This window comes from Juglans microcarpa x Juglans regia, chromosome 1D (genome assembly GCF_004785595.1).
Source record: "Juglans microcarpa x Juglans regia isolate MS1-56 chromosome 1D, Jm3101_v1.0, whole genome shotgun sequence".
Lineage (NCBI taxonomy): Eukaryota > Viridiplantae > Streptophyta > Magnoliopsida > Fagales > Juglandaceae > Juglans > Juglans microcarpa x Juglans regia.
The window spans coordinates 37,991,795-38,011,612 of record NC_054594.1 but is presented as its reverse complement, the minus strand read 5'-3'; the positions used below and the strand labels follow the sequence as shown (position 1 = coordinate 38,011,612).

The 19,818-nt window shown below is 34.9% G+C and overlaps 3 protein-coding genes and 1 non-coding gene across 7 annotated transcripts; 3 read left to right on the top strand and 1 right to left on the bottom strand.

The window, feature by feature from the left end:
* Nucleotides 1–398: 398 nt before the first annotated feature.
* On the top strand, nt 399–4,760 carry LOC121252176 (DNA repair protein XRCC4). Of its 4 annotated transcripts, none has more exons than XM_041151695.1 (6): nt 399–653; nt 745–887; nt 2,137–2,265; nt 2,877–2,999; nt 3,998–4,245; nt 4,698–4,760. In XM_041151695.1, the coding sequence occupies exons 1-5, from the start codon at nt 521–523 to the stop codon at nt 4,232–4,234; spliced, it is 765 nt and encodes a 254-aa protein (XP_041007629.1). In that variant the 5' UTR covers nt 399–520; the 3' UTR covers nt 4,235–4,245; nt 4,698–4,760. The 4 variants fall into 4 exon arrangements, with proteins under 4 accessions (XP_041007629.1, XP_041007638.1, XP_041007612.1 ...); XM_041151704.1 differs by having other exon boundaries at nt 4,688–4,702; XM_041151678.1 differs by lacking the exon at nt 4,698–4,760 and adding an exon at nt 4,435–4,576.
* LOC121252165 (pentatricopeptide repeat-containing protein At3g22470, mitochondrial-like) lies at nt 4,651–6,908 on the bottom strand. The gene is given in 2 exon segments (XM_041151666.1): nt 4,651–6,357; nt 6,360–6,908. Coding segments are annotated over 2 exon segments (1,959 nt in total). The 5' UTR covers nt 6,778–6,908; the 3' UTR covers nt 4,651–4,816.
* An 872-nt stretch (nt 6,909–7,780) lies between these two features.
* On the top strand, nt 7,781–7,909 carry LOC121243548. The gene has a single exon (XR_005936176.1). It is a non-coding gene; the product is annotated as a small nucleolar RNA snoR74 (small nucleolar RNA).
* Nucleotides 7,910–9,839: 1,930 nt separating this feature from the next.
* LOC121252160 (glu S.griseus protease inhibitor-like) lies at nt 9,840–10,575 on the top strand. The gene is made up of 2 exons (XM_041151655.1): nt 9,840–9,996; nt 10,143–10,575. The coding sequence occupies exons 1-2, from the start codon at nt 9,975–9,977 to the stop codon at nt 10,334–10,336; spliced, it is 216 nt and encodes a 71-aa protein (XP_041007589.1). The 5' UTR covers nt 9,840–9,974; the 3' UTR covers nt 10,337–10,575.
* Nucleotides 10,576–19,818: the final 9,243 nt, after the last annotated feature.

The window sequence follows — 19,818 nt, the reverse complement described above, 5'->3', positions numbered from 1 at the left end:
CAAGACACTGGAACGAAATATTTCGATACTGATACTGTTTCGGAATAACGTTTCGGGATAGTCGATATATGAATAAATTATATATATAAATATATATAAAAATTATATTCCAAAATAATAGTCTATATATAAATAAATTATATATAAATATATATATAAATTATAAATAGTTTAGTTTGAATTGGAGATTAAAAAATAAGCTTGTAGTTTGAAAAAATAAAAAAAAATAAAAAATATAGGCCGGTACCGGCCGGTATTTTAGCCGGTATAAAATAAATATAGTATCTGTACCGGCCGGTTGGCTAAAATGAAAAATTTCAATCATGCCAACCGGTACGATATGAAATTTAAAACAGAGGAGTTAACTATCCAAACGAATTCTGTATTGGACGAGCTGGTTTAATATATAAAGGGGTTTGACGAGGCGGGAAAGGATCCATATTCTCCGAGAAATAGAACCCAAATTCTTATTCCCCTCCCCGTCTTCCAAAATCTCGTTGAACTGAAGTGAAAGACAGCAATGGAGTCAACCCGACATACATGCTTAAAGCTCGAACCCCAACATAGCGAGCCCATCTTCGTAAAGTGCACCTGGTCCCAGTCCCGCTTTGACCTCTCCATCACCGACGGCCTCCACGCCTGGATCTGCCACGGTACTTCAATCTCTTATAAATCGAACTTCGAAACTAAATAATTTAAAGCTCACTGGAATTTTCGTTTCGATTTTGGACTTTTCAAATTCAGCGTCGGAAGAGGAGGTGAGAGCGCGCGCTGCTCAGTGGGACCAGCCGGTGACCGAGTACGTGCAGTTGGCTGAGCGGTACTTAGGGTTTCAGCAGCCCGGTTCGGTCTACCGGTTCACCGATGCCGGAGATGGCCACAAAAGGGTCTGTACTTTTCGGTAATTTTTTTTATGACAAGTAAACAATTGTATTAATAGAATATGCATAGCCCAAAGTACACACGATATACAAATGGAAAACACTTATCTAGGCTGAAGAAGAGGAAACAAGAAATTCAGCCAGGTCTAAGCCATTAAAGTCTATATCTATGGCCCATACGAATAGCATTCTAACAAAAAAATATCTAAGATCTTTAAAAGATCTCTCATTGTCTTCAAACGTCCCTCCTACCATAAGCACCATAGAATACAAATAGGAACCATCTTCCACGCGACTTTGATTTGTGAAATACCTCATAGATTGGTCCAACAAGCCAAGAGCACCTCTACTGTGGTGGGCATAACCCAAGCTATCTCTAGCCTGCTGATCACCTCAGCCCATAGTGCTCTAGCAACGTCACAATGCAATATAAGGTGATCCACAGTTTCACCACTCTTCTTACACATGCAGCACCAATCTAGTATGATCACCCCACATCTCATCTTCGCAGATTATCTGTCGTCAAGATCTTTCCCAGTGAAGTTGTCCCTGCAAAGAAGGTTGCTTTGGGAGGTGCCTTATTACGCCAGATCCTCTTCCAAGAAACTAAGTGTTCTGGACCTACGTGAGAGACTTATAGAATGATCGAACTGAGAATATGTCTTTACCAGCCGGTACCCACCACAACTTGTCATTTCCTTGGATGCTCGGTTTCACAAAATACAACAGTTGGAAGAACTCTTCAAAACCAATTTCCCAGTCTTGGGCCGCCCTGCTAAAGACGATGTTCCATTGTACTTGATCTCTAGCTATAACCATAAAATCAGCCACTGAAGCTTCTTTCTCACATGCAATCCTGAAAACTGAAGGGAATAAATCTTTTAGTCTATTGTTTCCATACCATATGTCGCTCCAGAATTTTTATTCTAGAACCATCTCCCAACACAAGTCTAGTGTGACGAAAAAACACCTCCCATCCCTACTAATATGCTTCCAAGTCCCCAATCCATGAGGCCCATTTACCTCTTTATAGTGAATAATGATAGCAATATAAATGATGAATCATAATTGTCTTCCCTAGAATTATGAGTTTTTACTTCTAATAGACCCAAAATGCTTTGTAGTTATTACATGGCTACTTTTTTTAGATAGTCATTTTCTTGTTCTATGGAAATGGAAGAGTAAAGTTCCGAGGACTTTATTTCGTGAAGGGGCTTATGTAATTATTTGACTGGATATGGTATTCATTGTGCAGTTGTCATGGACTTTTGACAAGGAAGGCACAACACTAGAATGGCGGTGGAAGTGTCAACTGTCACCCAATAGTAAGGAAACTACAGCAGGGATATTGGACTTTCTCATGGATGCAAATATAAGGCTAAGTGTATGATTGTACATTTTGTTTTGCTGCTTTATAGACATTCAGTGAAGCTTCCATATTTACTTTTTGTTGAGAAAAAATAATGCAAAACTATTAAAAAGAGGACGGTGCTACACCCACCGAGGTGTAGCCCGAGAGAATCTCCTAATAAGGCCATTTGGCCCTTTTTTTTTTCATACATTTTTTTTTTAATATCCTTGACCATTTAAAAAAAAAAATTCACAACATCATTAAAAAACACTCCTTAATCACTAAGTAAAAAAAAAATTGGGAAAATGTCTCAGGACCACCTCTCGGTGGCCCAAGCATTTCCCTTCAAAAGAACGCAAGCAATTTACATGTTTATCTCAATGCGATGTATTTCTACTGGTGGAGACAAATCCATGAACCAAAAACAGAGGGCAAGATAATGGTTAAGGAAAATCTCTCAAAAGCAATATGACATCGATCTTGTTCAACAAATTCCTAAACGTGTTATTAAATTACTAGCCACTTTTATTTTATTATATTTTATTTCTAAGGTATTCTTCTGGAATTGAGATATGTAGTTCTCATGCATATACGAGTAATTTGTTTGTTTTATATATATTTCTGTACACTGTATGCGTGCATAGGAAGAAATTTTCAGAAAAACTCAATCGTTTGAGAGGCTAAAAGTGGAAGCTGAGAAGTGTCTAGCGCAGAGCGAAAAAATTAATGATGAGAAGGTGGAGTTCGAATCTGCAATATATGAAAAGGTGAGTTCAATAAGTTATTTTGTTTTCTCAGCATCTTACATAGCATCAGTACTTTTTTCTCCTTATTTTTCTTCATGTTTTATTTTGCAAATTGAGCTCCAAATGTAGGTTATGGCATAATCAATCTACACGGTATATTGACATGAATAATATTTTAGTACTTGTACCCGTTAGTTTGAGTTTAGGATGTGAAACATTAATGGTAGCCTCCGTCTTATAGGTTTAATTAGAAGATCTGGAAAGGTTTTTGTTTTCTTTCAAGATAAGGCTAATTTGTCTTGTTGCGAGTGAAAATAAATACAAAGCCAGCAAAAAGAGGGGCAAACTGCAAAAGTAAGGTCACTTTGAACCCTAACGATTCAAAACTGTTTTCTCAATCCTGAAGCTGCTCATTTAATCTAAACTTCCCCTACCCCCTCTCTTTAACAAATATTAAAGTAACGATTTTGTTAAGCATCAGGTGGCTTATGTTCATTATCTTCATCCGCAAGAACGGGTTGTCTACTTAAATTAATAAATGTTAGGGGCAACCTGCTTTGTCGCTGCAGCAATCTGGTTGTCGGTTATGGAATTCATTTGCAAGATTTCTGCCTCTCTTATTTATTTTCTATTTTGTATGTAATTTTTGGTTTGAAGATTGCACGAATATGGTTGAGGCTCTCTTGTTATACTAATTATTTGAATGTGACTAAGCCTCTTTCACAATTTTAGTGCATCTTTCACATTCACATCTAATTAGTGAGATGAAATCGGAATGCTCACTTCTAGAAGTGATGTTTTATGTTAAATATTTTGATATTTTTTAATATCAGTAAAAGCGATTTTTTTATCTCACGTACATGTATGTATCACGATGCAATCAATATCATCATTATATTTCATCTATGGATGCAGCTGGCAAAGCACTGGATTATGTCTATTTCATCTAAATAGACATAATCATCATTTACATCTTTTTGCAAACATTATGCATGACTTGACCTTTTTTCTGCCTCTAGTTTCTTGGGGTCTTGAATTCAAAGAAAGCAAAACTCAGAGAGCTTCGGGGTCAGCTTTCAAATGAAAAAGCTGCTGGGAAATTGCCAGAAGAAGAATCTTCTGAGAAAACAGAGAGTTTTGACAACGGAAGTGATGATGAGAAAAGTGAGGAAGAACCTGCAAAAGATGTTACAGGCACTTCAAAGCTTGTGTTAGGGAGTAGGCCTCGTGGTCGACAGAGGACCACACGCATTTAGCTTCACACTAGGTAAGTGTAAGTTACAGCATGTTGAGCCTTCCTTGATTTTCCTTCCTTCTGTACGTTAATGTTTTTTATTTTTTGGTGTGGGGAGGCTGGGCTGGTCCTGTAAAGATTTTCAACATGTATCGCAACTTTTCATAGGAATACAAACTTGTGTAAGTATACCTAAGCCACAAAACAAATATAATTCAACAGGACTTATGCTGATTTTCATCGTGCCCTTCCACCATTCACTTGGGGAGTAGAGAATTAACTGATCCCAAGAATTAAAAGTAGTCATTAATTGCGAACTGAAACACTGCTTGCGGGATGTTACATTTATGTGCAGACTAATGTAGAAGAATGAGCTCAGTAAGACTGACATGTCACATGGTCGAAGTAGGTATTGGAATTGTATTGAAAATTGTAGTAGAACGGAGAAAGGAATAGGAATTTGATACTTCTTCAGGGATGTACAGTGTAAATTTGACCAAGCAAAAAAGCAGGAAGCCAGCTTAAACGCCACTGTACATGTCAAAGGAGTAAAAGAAGAATGGAAGGCATAGATTGACCAGAGTCGTGCTTAAGAGGAAACTCTTTAAGTTTCCAAGAACGAGGGAAGTGACTGGAGCATTGCACAAGATTGTTCATCATCCATGGCAACGTGTATCAACATCGATGTGACTGCTTCATTGGGTAAAAAGTTCCTCTTTCGCATTAACTCAAGGAGCTGCATCGCTCTCTGGACCTCTTTTTCTCGAAGAAGACCCTGAATCATGATATTGAACGAAATGGAGTCTGGTAAGCAACCTTTCTCCTCCATTTGCATAAGCAACTCACAAGCCTCCAATGACATTCCTTTGTTGCATAGGCCATCTATCATACTGTTGTAAGTAGAAACATCAGGAACCAAGCCCTTGCTTGAGATTTCCTCCAACTTTTTCCGCGCTTCTTCCAATTTAGTAACTTTTTCCAACTTACACGTCCCATCAATTAGTAAATTAAAAAATTGAATACCAGATTCAGATTTGGTACTCTCTAGGGACTGCAACAGATCCATTGCCTCCTCAATCTGTCCATTTTTGCAGAGTCCACCCAATAGAGCAGAATACGTAGCAAATACTGGAGAAGGGCCAGAACTCTGCATTTCTTTAAATAATTTATGCGCAGTTCTAACTCTACCCGCATGGCACAGTGCTCCTATAAGTGTGTTGTAACTTACAGCAGTGGGTTTCAATCCCTTGCATTGCATTTCTTGAAAGAGCTGAATAGCTTCATTGGTCTTCCAACTCTTGCAATAGCCACTAATCATCACGTTATAGCTAACAACATCGAGCTTAAGACCCTTGTCCACCATCATGTTAAACAGCTTTTCTGCATCATCCAGCCGACCCACCAAACTTAAACCGCTCATGACTGAACTGTAAGTGTATAAATTAGGCTCCTTGCCTTGCTTTATCATCAACTTAAATATGCCACAAGCTTCTGCCACTTTCCCCTCTTTGCATAGACAATCTATCAGAATCGTGAATGTCACTACGCAGGGAGAAATTCCTTGTCCCACCATTTGCGTAAAAATTATAGTGGCTTCTTTCCACAAACTTGACTTGCAAAAACCATGAATTAAAGTGTTATAAGTGACTAAATCAGCAGAAATACCGCGACCGACCATTCCATTAAACAACTTCACAGCTTCTTTAAATTGTCCTAAACTACAAAATCCATTAATCAACGAACTGTAGACAACAACGTCTGGATGAATGCCCGAATCGATCATCTCTGAGAACATTTCCATCCCTTCACTAATCAACCCATCTTTGCAAAGAGCATCGATGATCATGCCATAAGTTAGCACATTCACCTTGCACTCTGCCTTCACCATCCTTCTATGCATCTCCAAAGCTCGACCAATCTCGTGCATTTTACAAAATCCATCAATAAGAGTCTCATATATGATCACACTCTCTCCAAGTCTCTTCTCACACAGTTTATCAAACATTTGTAGCGCATAATGAACCCTACCATCATTACACAAACCCTTTACCAAACTACCGACTGTCACCACATCCGGCTCAAACTCCCTCTTCGCAATCTTCCCAAACAGCCCAAATCCATAATCCACAACATTCAAGTTGCAACACAATTAATCAAAATGTTCAAAGTGTACAAGTCAGGCCCAACACCAACACAATTCAACTTCCTATACATAAGAAACACATATGAATAGTATTTCAGTTTGGAAACCGACCCCAATACATGATTAAACGTATCGATTGCCGGAAAGGGTTGTTCTTGAACCAATCTATCGAAGTATCTCTTCGCATCATTGAGCTTTATTTTACCTGATTTACACGCACCCCTCACGTAATATTCGAACTGGGTTGGAGTCACATGAGCTTTGCAACCCTTACTATTTATGGGAATGGAACTCGAGGAAGAATTTTGAAGTGGGGTTTTGCGAAGAGAGAAAAGGTAGTGTTGGGTTTTTCCCTTTCGAATTGCATGTCTTGAAGAAGAAGACGAAGACGAGGCAGAAGAATTAGCAATTTTTAGCAACATGAAAAGAGAGAAAATTTAGGATTTTCAATGCTAAAGGTACATCTGAAAGAGGAGCTTTCAGTTTTTAGTGGACACTTCGCAGCATGACCGTAGTAGAACCACCACTTCAATTTTCATCTTCACAAGCCCAATAATAATAATAAAAACACATTAATAATAATAAAAAAAAATTATTTATACAGGATTGATGTTCATATGAATCACAAGAAAAATTCTACTATGCTGCCTAAATTATACTGCTCCGTTTTTTTTTTTTTTTTTTTATTAACTGAATGATGAAGAAAATAATTTTAAATGTATAGATGTATTTTTTTTATTTTTTAAAAATATTTAAATATATTAAAAAAATATGAATAAAAAAATAAAACTAATTTTACAATGAGCAGTAACACCAAGCGGGGCAGAGTAGCACCGCTCGAATCACAAACACATGGGCACCCACTAATTTCCATTTTAAGGCAAACCATTACCGTCACCGTCAGATCAGAATCTGAGCGGTGCCAATTAAAATGCCACATCGAGTCTGCCCAAGGCTAGGGTTTTACACTTTTACTAGAGACGTACACCAGTCACCAAGCACCTAGGGTTCCTTTGCCTATAAATACGTAGTTTCCCTGAACACAGGCACTGTCTCAACTCTTCCGGGACGGCCCCGTTTTCTTCTTTGGTACATCTGGCAAACCTTTACTTCTGTTTATACAGAGTAATCACGATCGAGCGTAGCAGCAGAAAGTTAATGAATAAAGCATTATTCCGTCGTCTTCTTTTTCTCTTCTTACTGCTAAGTCTCAACCGTGTTTCTCTGTATAAGGAGATGTACTGGATCCTTACACATACCAACTCTCTGGGTTCTCAACATAGCAGAATCATGCTTTCTGTTTGTTTTTGAAATATTTGCCCTATGTAGATTTGCTGGATTGAATCTGCGAATCTAGTCATCTGTGATTTCAGATGTAAATTTAGTTTTTTATTAATATCATAATATGCACGAATTGAACCTGATTAAAAAGCAGGGCCCTTTTGCCTATTGTGAAGAGGGCTCTCGTAAATTTCAGGAAAATTACTTGCATTGTTATTGGGTGAACCTCTGCACATGTTAGTGGCTTAAGGTTCAGTAAATGATGCAACATTGTTGATAATGTTAATCCAGAAAAATGATTCCTATGTCAGGATTTTACAAATTTTTCATACTATCTGCATCCCCATGCATCATCAGATATACCCTTTACGTCAGTACTCTTTGCATAAGAAATTTTTTTAATAGACATCTTAAAGAAACATCAATTACAACTACCCACGTTTATGAATGTGTAGTTTAATTTCTGATGACCATTTCTTCAAGAAAGTACATGTGATTTTTAATCTTTTATGGAAGATTTTTACATTATGTTGTGACTTGTGAGGGTATTAAACACAGAGGAATATATTAAGATGCTTCATTCTCAGCCACGAGTTTTCCAAAGTAGACTGTAAACAGCTAAAAACACAATGGACGCGAAGGTTTGTTTTCAGCTAAAACTGTAAGGACGTGATCAAGCGACTAGCCGCCGCATCTTATGGGATCGCAGCCCAACTTTTTTATAGAGGCTGAGGAATTGCAGCCCAGAAGTTTTTATAAACGCAGCGGACGAATCTGAAGTAAAACGCACCAAAGAATGGCGTTTAGATTTTGTGATTGTTGAGTAGATCCCCTTCCGCTCCTGCGGTAGTATTGGACATTTTATTTAGAACGAAATGGGCTTATAATTAGTAAAGGCATGTCCTCTATTGGCATAAACCCCAACTTCCTCCCCAAATGAATCAAAAAAAGAAAAAATGGGCCTATAACTTCATGCACATCACTCGGAAGGTGTAAAATAATGGGATGTAAATGATTAATGGATTTACAGCCCTTGTTGAGGGACGTCCCTTCGTATTATAATCACATCGTTGATTCTGGAATCTCGCCAGATGTTATGACCTTCAATGTTCTGTTACGAAGGGAGGAACCCAGATGCTCTTACTAAATGCATGTAATGAGGAACTAATAAATCTTTTGATTCGTTTAATGTGCAAGAGTAATGGACAGAAGCCACGAGTCTGAAGAACGAAATAGTAATTAGGCAAGAAAATATTAACAGATGTTATAACCTTCAACATTCTCGTAGATGCTACCGGTAAAGCTGGGAAGATAGACGAAGCCCAAAACACTTTCGGTGTAACAATTTAAACGGGCATAATGTTTGGTGTAACAATCGTATATGGCCTCTGGCAATGGAGACTTCCGATGTCATGGTTTTGTTCAGGTTGTTGAACCTAATGTTTTAGTGTTATATTTGTTTGTCCGCAGCTATATCAAGATAAAGCAGATTGCTGAAGCTTTAAAGCTTTAAAGCTTGTCGATGAATGAAGTTGAGGGTTTTGATGATGGATGATGTAGCAGCTTGTGGTTTTATTAAGGAATTGTCACCCCAGGCAGGCGTGAAAGTAAGTTAATTTCCAGACATTCTTTCCAGTCATGTTATGATCCGATTCCGGGCCCGGCCCAAAACGTTTCGATATGTGGAGCGGCTCCTGAGGCTCTTTCCATGGGCTTGGCAGAGTTCTATGCTTCCTAGACAACAGACTACAGTTGTCCAGTCCAAACCGTGCATGATGACGGTGGGTTATCTTCTCCTGCACCTTAGCCCCGGGATGCACCAACTGGATAAGCCCAAGCAGCTGATCTACTCATCATAATGGTCCAAGAAGGCGACTCCCTTTGATTATTCGCAAAGTTGAGCACTAGCTATATTTTGAGGACTGGCAAGTTGCCACGTGATATAATGTTTATGATTATTGTGTGGATTATACGAATTTGACGAGTAATTGTTTTGTGTTCTCTTTGTTTGAATCGATCCCTTGGGAAAATTTGACCAATTAGTTGTTAAATATTCAAAGAAAACTGCATCTAATAAATGGGCATTTCATGGTGATAGCTAGTTATGTCAAAGATAAGTACTTTGCTTTTATTTGAAGTTATCTGACAAAGAAAAATGAAAGATCCAAACCCTTAGCTTGATATATATCCAGATAGTAAACAACGCCGACAGACCTCGATCGGTCGAGCTTATCGCTTTGGTAGTGATTCTCTATAAATACCCGGCCCATCTGATTCTCACCACATCCATACAACGATCGTGTTATCAAAATTATAAGATTGTGAAGGAAAACTAGAAATGGCATCAGATCAGTGTGAAGGTAATGAATATTTATCATCATTCATTTGTTGTAAGTAATATTATATGTGATCAGTTAGGTACACATGACCGTATTCTTTCTTTTTTTTTTTTTTTTTTTAATTATTATCTAATTCAAGTCTATTGAGACTGCATGATCATGTGCAGGTAAGAGTTCATGGCCTGAGCTCGTTGGAGTGAAAGGGAAGATTGCTGAGGCGACGATTGAGCGCGAGAATCCTCTTGTTGATGCTGTGATCGTGCCAAAAGGATCGGTTGTCATTCAAGACTTCCGGTGCGATAGGGTTTGGGTTTGGGTTGATGAGAAAGGCATCGTTTATCAGGTCCCCCATATCGGTTAGGACCCAGATCTAGCGTGCATTCGAGATCAGCCGTTCTAAGTATTACTATATATTTAGCATGTAATTGCAGTACTATGAATCAGTACTACTGAAATTGAATAATTAATTAATGATTTCTATTATATCCCATAGATAAATGCAGGAGTTAGCTGTTGTAAACTCAATACGAGCTTATATTTTCATGCAATTAATGTAAGTAAGGTATTTGAAGATGATCAATAAGACTGGCCTTTAATTAATGTTTTGAGTATTTTCATTTTGTATATCGTTAATGTTAGATCAGTCTCCACGCCGGGGGTGGCCAAAAGCTGAAAATTAATTAGCTAGGATGGAGATTCAAGATCAAGCTGAGCAGCAGCTAGCTAGCAGAATCTATATTAATTATTAATTAGCTTAATTTCATTTTCAAGATATCAAGATCATTACCAGATCAAGAAAAAAACAAGTGCAATTAACATTATCACTGGCGCCCATTGAAGTTATAATTTGTTACCTTTAATTAGTATTAGTTAATTAAAAGATGTCATAATCAAACTGTTTAAATATTGACCAAGCCATGATATTGTTCGTACGTACGTAAATCTTCAAACAAAATTTTGGTCTATATATATATCTTTTTCTATAAAAAGGTTGTTTATTTCTTAAATGAAGGGAGAGGTCATGACAGCTGGCATGATCTGAATTCATGAAAGAAAATAAGATGATTAAATTATCAAATTATTAAATATTAATGAGGTATTAATAATTATATTAAACTTCAATGACGTAGTACGTACGCGGTGATCATGAATAGATAAATCTTGATCCCCTGCCAATTACATTTCAATGATGAAGAATATCATTCTTCTGAATTTAGATATTTTAAAGTTTATTTTATATATATCTCAAATATTGAATAATATATATTATCAATCCAAATAAGAACTTTTGTATATATAGGGATCGATCTCATGGATCGGAGTTTGGGGATTCTTGGATCCAATAATATTCCTTGTACGTAAAAGATCAGGAGGAAATGTAATCAATTAAGTGGCAAATTATTCATTGACAGCTAGCTAGTATGACAACATAAGTAGCTGTTGGCCAATGGCACGTACAAGAGACTCGCAACGTTCCCGTCCGATGAGTAGCTGTTGCACGCAACGTATCTAATTGATCTGCTGGTTTTCTAAGACGTAAAGGATCGGACTGCTGAAAACTTAGGATTTAGATGCATGCAGCAGCCTGCAGGCTCGCTCGGTTTGACACTTGCATCTATTTTTTACGTTGAAAATTTGCATTTTGTAGCTGTCAAGTACTACTCATGCCGTAAGTACATATTTCGTACTGAATATTCTTTGAAAATGTCAATGCTATTGGCTTTGTTGATGTTAACTAAAACACCAACCTATGTACAACTTCTAAACAACCAGTACTTGATGCGGGAAGGGGACAATCCCGCCGGTGCGGGTAGTACCCTGCTGCCTATCGGTACATTCACCGTATCATTTATTGGCGATGATCACTTTTGGTTTTCATTAATTTTTTAGTTTGTCACCATCTGGGGCGTCAGATAAGGCTATAATATCTGTTGATTCCGGTAAAGGATTAGACATTGACTTGCTTTAAAAAAAAAAAAAAAAAAAGTAGTGCTTCTGGACTAGCATGCAGTAGGTAGTTATATATACACATACTGGAATACCAACCGGCCGGTGCTGGTCGTTGATTTTCTATTTTGACTAATGCTATATTTATATTTAAGTTTCCGGGCCGGTGCGTAAATTTCGTATAACCTTTTTAAAAAGTGAGACTCAGTATTAAAAAAAAAAATATTTTTTCAAATATCATGTGTCATGTTTATTCAAAGGCTTGTGAACTCTAAACTTGCACAAATTATTGTCTAAATTAATATATTTTACTTTTTCTTATATATAAACAGTAGGCTGTTCCTAATGATTGTTGCTGGCTATTAACAAGACATAGTAGCAGATCACTTAAATCTACAATTTTATTGCTAAGCGCTCGCTTGAAGGGCATTCACTTTAGAGCTAGTACTGACGTTATTGTACGTTTACCTTTAATTCTACCGAAATGAAATGTGAACTTGCCAATGATCTCCATCCAATGTCTTTTAATTTATATTTTAATTATGTATATATATCTTAACATGACAGCAAATCAGCCACAAAACCAATACATCTATGATTATTATGTTCGTACGAATTTGACGATCGTGTAATTGTTTCGTGTTCTGATCTTCTTTGTATACCTTAGGAAAATCTGACCAATATATAAGTTTCTATATAAATGTTCAAAGAAAACTGCATTTAATACTTGGGCATGACCTCACCATGATATATATATAGTTTCCGCGTCAAAGATAACTTCGCTTTTTTTTTCTGAAGTTATCTCACAAAGAAGAATGAAAGATTCAAACCCTTAGCTTGATATATATCCAGAAATATTCAAATAGTCAACAATGACGAACCTCGAGCTTATCCTCCCTTATGTAATGATTCTCTATAAATACCCCATCTCTTCACCAGACCCTTACATCGTGTTATCAATATTAATTATAAGAGTGTGAATTAAGGAAAATAAGAAATGGCATCAGATGAGTGCAAAGGTAATGATCAGCATTTATCAAGAGTTGTAAGCATGCATATGTCCGTATATAACACATTGTATTCTCTTTGATCTAATTGAAGTCTTTTGAACTTGAGTAGGTAAGAGTTCATGGCCTGAGCTCGTCGGAGTGAAGGGGAACGTTGCCGAGGCGACGATTGAGCGCGAGAATCCTCTTGTAGATGCTGTGATCGTGCCAAAGGGATCGAGTGTCATTCTAGACTTCCGCTGTGATAGGGTTTGGGTTTGGGTTGATGAAAATGGTATTGTTTATCAGGTCCCCGTTATCGGTTAGGACTCGAAGAAGAGCGCACTCGGGAGCTAGCTAGCTGCTCGTGGTATATATATTATATAAATATATATATATATATATATATATATATTTAGCCGTGTAATTGCAGTATGATTCCCTACTGAAATTAAATAATTAAGGATTCCAATAGTACCCCATATATGGCATGTACTGGAAACTAAATAATAGCTTGTATTCTTGCTGCAATAATATTGTACGTAAGGTATTTAATTAAAGGAAAATAAGACAGGCTTCATGTAATGTTTGTTATCATGTTCGAGGCATTCTCGTTTTGGATATGGCTGTGCACTCTTTTTCAAGATTTCATGATTAGCAGAAAGAACATGCAACGTCTTTATCACTCGGCATTGAAGCTGTTATTTTTTACCTTTAATCAGGAGTTTCGTAGTAAAAGACGAGACAAATGTAATTATTCTCTTGTTTTTATATATGAAATGAGTTGAGATTAAAATTAAAAAGTTAAATAAAATATTTTTAATTTTTTTTTTTATTTTAAAATTTAAAAAAATTAAATTATTTATTTTAATTTATTTAAAAATTTAAAAAAATTATAATGATGAAATGATAAGTTTTTAAAAATTTAAAAATTTTAATCTTAAAAATAAACTAGAGTTGCAAATTCATTGACAGGACAATCATATATAATTAAAAACTACAAGTTGTCAAAAAAAAAAAAATATAATAAAAGAAAAGAAAACTACAAGCTGCTGGCCGGCCAATGACATAATTAATAATTATAAACCTGCAACGTACGTCGTCCTTAATTCCCGTTCGATGCTGATCTGTAGACGTTGTTGCACGCAACGTATCTTCGATCGGCTCGTACGTTTTCTAAGACAGGACTACTGAAAACTAGGATGGATATGATTTAGACACAGAGTAATAATACCCACAATACATTTTATAATACATTTTATAATATATGTTTTAAAATGAAGGTATTTTTATAAAATGATGTTATTTTTATAAAATATTTTATTAAAATATCTTATATTTTAAAACATAATTATGTAATGTATTGTGAAAAATAATATGTATTTATCATTTTTCTTAGATCTAGATGGCTCCATTTGACACAGCTTGCACCTTTCTTCACGTTGACAATTTGCATTTTAATTTGTAGCTAGCTGTAAAGTCATGCCGCAAGTACGTACATATTTGGAACTCAATAATATTTTTTTGAATATGCCAATGTTATATTTGACTTTGTTGATATTAATGTTGAAAAATGATAAACACACAACACTTTATACAACACTTTATCATTAATGTTCTATATGTTGAATTAATGTGTATTCAAACAACATGTCATCATGTTCAGTACCGTATCATATTGGTAATGACTTCTGGTTTTCAATATTGTTTTATTAGTTTACCACCAATATCATGGATAACGTTATCGTTATTTTATTCATGAGAATCTTCAAATTAAAGGTGAAAATAAATAAATAGAAGAAGAAAAAAGGATCGGTTAGTGGTAATTCATGTTGCAAAGTAGCAATTTCCATATTTAAGTACTTATATATGATATATATTTTCAATTGAAAATATGATTATTATATCAGCGTGGGGGTAGCAACCATTTTAGTTGCCAATAACAAATGCCTATATATATACATATCTATATATATATATATATATATATATATATATATATATATATATATATACACACACTAGATCGACCAGTAAAGATGAAAAATTATATATACTCATCATCTCTATACATCACACATAATTTTTTATTTTTTATTTTTCTCTTACCAAATATGTGATGAATGGATGAGTAAAAAAACTCAATTAGTTTAAAAAAAATAAAACCAAATTTTTTTAAAAAAACAAAAATAAATAAAAATAAGTGTGGTATATGATGTGTGGTGTATGTCTGGAGATGGTGAGTAGAAAAAAGACATATTAGTTTTGTGGCTGATTGACTGCCATGTTGCCATGCTAGAATATAATAGGGCTCCATATCCTTGAACTAGACTGAAATGATATCTTTATGAATATTGTGTACATTACGTACGAATTTGACGAGTTACCATTCTCTGTATCCCTTGGAAAAATTTGACCAATATGTTCATGTTAATGTTCAAAGAAAACTGCATTTATTATATTCTGTGTAGATGTACATATTGACTGTTCGATCCTAATTCTATTGATCTGTTGATTAATCGATCTTTTCAAATCTCAACCATCTGAAGTGGCAAATGAATATTGTATTTATATCCACTTCAAATATGCGAGTGAAGAGGAGCATATATATATATATAAATATATATATATTCTTATTTATATAGTTAAAAGTTATTTTTCATATCTCAAAAAATTAAATAATCTCCTTCCAAATAATTAATTTTTGTGAGAATGAGCTTAAAATTAGTTTATAATCCTATTCAGGAAAGAGAAATGCTATTATGCGGCTCCAATTATACAATTCACTTTGTCCCATTAATTGATGTGGCACCACCATATGATACCACGTGGTTTATTTAAAAAAAATTAAGAAAAACCATAAATGGGGTATTAGAGGAAACCTAAGATTTCAATTTCATCTTTTTTTGTATTTTCGGATAAATTTTTGTTTTGAATATATATTTTTATTTTTTTAATAAACCACATGGCACCATGTGGTGGTGCCATGTCAATGGAGAAAAGTGAGCGGTATAATTGGCATGCAATGGTGGAACCACGCTGATCGACTTGGCCCCCAAGACTTTTTAAAAAATCAAAATACCTCTTAGATTTTATTCATAATTCTATAAATATAGAAAATGTCCCCCCTCCCAAAAAAAAAAAAAAAAAAAGATTTATAGGTTGTTTGAGAATCTAGATGGTTTTATTTCATTCTATCACATATCATCTCATTTCATTCCCAAACTTCACTATTCCCAAACATATTTATAACTTTCGATTTCAAGTCTTTAACTTTTTTATCTAATTATTACCTAATTATCATAACTTTTCTAAACTTTCAAACAAAACAGAAAAAAAAATAATTTAATTTTTTCAAATCCCAAAATAAAAATTATATTAAAAAATTATATTTTAACAATATTTTAACTTTATGATATTTTTATTCACTTTTCTCTCTCATTTTCTAAAACCCAATAAAACATCTTAACTCAAACTATTTCATTACTATTCACAAATCATTTCACTATTATTCACAAACCATTTTATTATTATTCACAAAATTCTAGGATGTGGCCCAACCAAAATTAAATAAAAACTAAGTTTAGGAGAAATAATAAACCTATTAATATGGATCTCATAGTTTTTTATTAGACAATATTAGACTTCTTAATTAATATGGAATCCAAAGTGAGAATATAAGAAAAATCATTTAAAGTTAATGATCTATATGAAAAATAGTAGAGAGATTTTATCCTCTAGACTTCATTGAGCAAGAAATAATTTATTTAAGATCTCAATTATAGCATTATATGCTTAATGTGACACGAAAATATCTAGACTTTACATGAAACTTGATAAACTAACTTAAACACTAGAATGAAAGATTGATCGACTTCCTAAAAGATCACTTGATAGTTTCCATGAAGAAGACATATTATAAATATTTCATTACAAAAATAATAATAAATGAATATTATCCCATGAAACATTGACATCAGAAATCTGAAACATATATTAAGTTGTAGTTTTAGAATTATATTTCTACATGTATATAGCAAAATATCAAGATCGAATTTGATATATAATTGTGTTTTTATAATTTTTTTAATCTCTTTTTATTTTACATAAACGTGTCACATGATAGAAAAATTTGCCCCCTCAAAAAAATTGAAAACTATAATTAGGTGCATGCCCAATGATGCCATAATTTTATATGAAACTTGCAACCTTCCCGTCCGACGACGAGTAGTAGTTGCATGCACGCAACGTATCTTCGGCTGGTTTTGACCTAAGACAGGACTGCTGAAAAACTTGGGATCGGTTTGACATTGCATATTTTTTCACGTACGTCGGCAATCTGCATTTTGTAGCTGTACGTTAAAGTCATGCCACAAGTATATATTTCTTACTAAATAATATTCTTTGAAAATGCCGGCAATACTATTGACTAGACTGATATTGTTCGATGTATATGTTTGATGTATATAAAATCCATGGTGTATCATGCAGTCTGCATCATGTTCACCTTATCATTACGTTGGTGATCATGATCACTAGTACTTTTGGTTCTTTTATTTATTAGATTTCGTAGGATATATATAGTACAAATTAAGGAGATCATTATAACTGATCTATTGATTCCGATACTATAAGGTTAGACATTGATTTAGTTTCATTAAGAAAGAAAAAAAGCTAGGCTAGCTGTGGCCTGACTTGAGTTGGTCAACTAGAAAATCAATAAAGTTTTGGGTCAAGTAATTTATTTTTTCTTATATTTTAGTCTGTTCATCAATAATATCGTTGGTATAATTAATTAATAAGAACTGACTACAAAGTCAGAATCTACATAATTTGTAAGCGCATAACTATATATTGTATGCCTTGAATTTCTCCCTAAATGAAATCATGACTGGGTTTTGAAACTTGAAGATAAATTAATATGGAAGACCGAGTAAAAAGGTTTAAGACAGATTAAGGTTGAACGAATTAGCATTATTAAATAACTTTCCACCTTTCATATGATCAGAAGGAGCGCCTGTGTTCGAACAATGGAGGCGGCCTCGTGCATGCAATATCCCATCTTATCAGCACGATCTTAATTATGCAATGGGCATTTTGCTCATGTTATCCAGAATCCATTTCCACAGGTGGCTTATATATGCGGCGTCTTTATCTTGATCCGCTCTCTAAGTTTGTGATCTCTTGTTTGGTGGGGAACCAAACTTTTGCTTTTTTGCTTTTTGCACTAATTTATATTATATAATTATAATTTTCTTATTAGGCAAAATTAAAAGAATCAAATAGATACATGCATGCCTTCCAACCATTAATTATGTCATGTTCAACCAACCCAATTTTAATAATTAATTTATAGACTTTGGATAAGGTAATTTGGGTCTTTTTTTTTTTTGAAATTGGATGATCCCTTGAATGAATGAAATATTATTGTATCTTCACTACAAGAAAAACGGGTTTTTGTGATCATTTAATTGCGGCGAAAAGACTATTTGTGATCAAAACAGACTCATTTTAATTGTAAATAGTCATTTTGCTAGAATTAACTGGCCACAAATAAGCAGTTTTTTTGTAGTGCCTATAAAAATCATACAATTGCGTGAGAAAGATTAAAAGATTTTTTTGAAAACACAAAGTGATCAGAGATCTCTCGAAAGAGCGGCCACAAAAATTGCCTGACCTGATCCACTAATATTATTGGCACTTCACCTCAAATTCGGTATTAATTAATTATAATATATAGCTGGAGATCAAATTTAATTATGTCCAATAAAAGAATCAAGGACAAAGGGATGATCATGACCATGTTTGTATTTCCCTACCGGAGGAGCCTGATCTCCACCGACTATTTTCTTGTCTTGTAGTATTCCGACACAAATATCGTCGTATGTTTAAAATATTTTATATTTCCTTAGCATCAAACCAAAGAACATGAAACCTGTTCAATGGCCATTTATCGCGCGGTTTATGCATGTTTTGCTATCTGATCACCACTCCACCACTTTAGATTAATGTTTGTTGAGATGGATCATCCCCACTAATTCATGTACCTTTTATTTAATTTAATATATCATCAACTTGCCCAAGAAAAAAAAACTTCATACAGTCACTACACCAATTCCATTGCTCTCATCTCTGTTTCTGTCGCTCTCTGTCTCTCCCCCCTCTACATGCACATCGATCTGCTTCAGTAGAGAAGAGAGAAGCTGTAAGGATGGCAACATGCAGCGGTGAGATTATTGTACTGTCAATTGCACAACTATATAGATATATGTAAGTCTGCTTGTGCTGATCAATTGTCTATAACACAAGGGTTAATGACGTATGTTCATTTAAATGCAATATACAGGTAAGAGTTCATGGCCGGAGCTAGTGGGCATTAATGGGGAGGTTGCCGTCGGAATTATCATGAGAGAGAACCCCAGAATCATCAGGGCTGGAACTTTAAGAGAAGGATCCAGAGTGACCGCTGATTTTCGTTGTGACAGGGTCCGAGTCTGGGTCGATGGACGTGACATTGTGACTTCTGTGCCAAAAATCGGTTAGCCAAAGCTCGTCTCCCTGCATGTTTGGGAGCTTTTTAATGCTGCATATCTTCTTCTTCTTCTTCTTCTCTTCAAAATGCTGCATATGTCTTTTGATTTGATTGCGTTGAAGTGGAAACTTACTCCCATTTGTGGTTTCTTTTTTGTCATTACTGGAATATGAATAAATGTTGCACGCGTTGGCTTCGTGATTCTTTTTCTTTTTTATCTCATGATCTGCGAATTTATGCAGATTCCTATTGTTACGAAATCTGGATAATCCAGCAATTCATAGCTGTACTCATGAAATTTGGAAACTTGTTTAAACTTTAGAGGGAAACTGTACGTTGTCATTTAAGACATTAATATAAACAGTCATAACGTACAAA

What these genes read in the sequence shown, in the direction of transcription:
- LOC121252160 (XM_041151655.1), top strand. Translation starts at nt 9,975, where the DNA reads ATGGCATCAGATCAGTGTGAAG. An exon ending in GGCATCAGATCAGTGTGAAG is followed by an intron (nt 9,997 to 10,142) that starts GTAATGAATATT and finishes GATCATGTGCAG; the next exon opens with GTAAGAGTTCATGGCCTGAG.
- LOC121252176 (XM_041151695.1), top strand. Translation starts at nt 521, where the DNA reads ATGGAGTCAACCCGACATACATGCTTAAAGCTCGAACCCCAACATAGC. An exon ending in CCACGCCTGGATCTGCCACG is followed by an intron (nt 654 to 744) that starts GTACTTCAATCT and finishes TTTCAAATTCAG; the next exon opens with CGTCGGAAGAGGAGGTGAGA. An exon ending in CCGGAGATGGCCACAAAAGG is followed by an intron (nt 888 to 2,136) that starts GTCTGTACTTTT and finishes TTCATTGTGCAG; the next exon opens with TTGTCATGGACTTTTGACAA.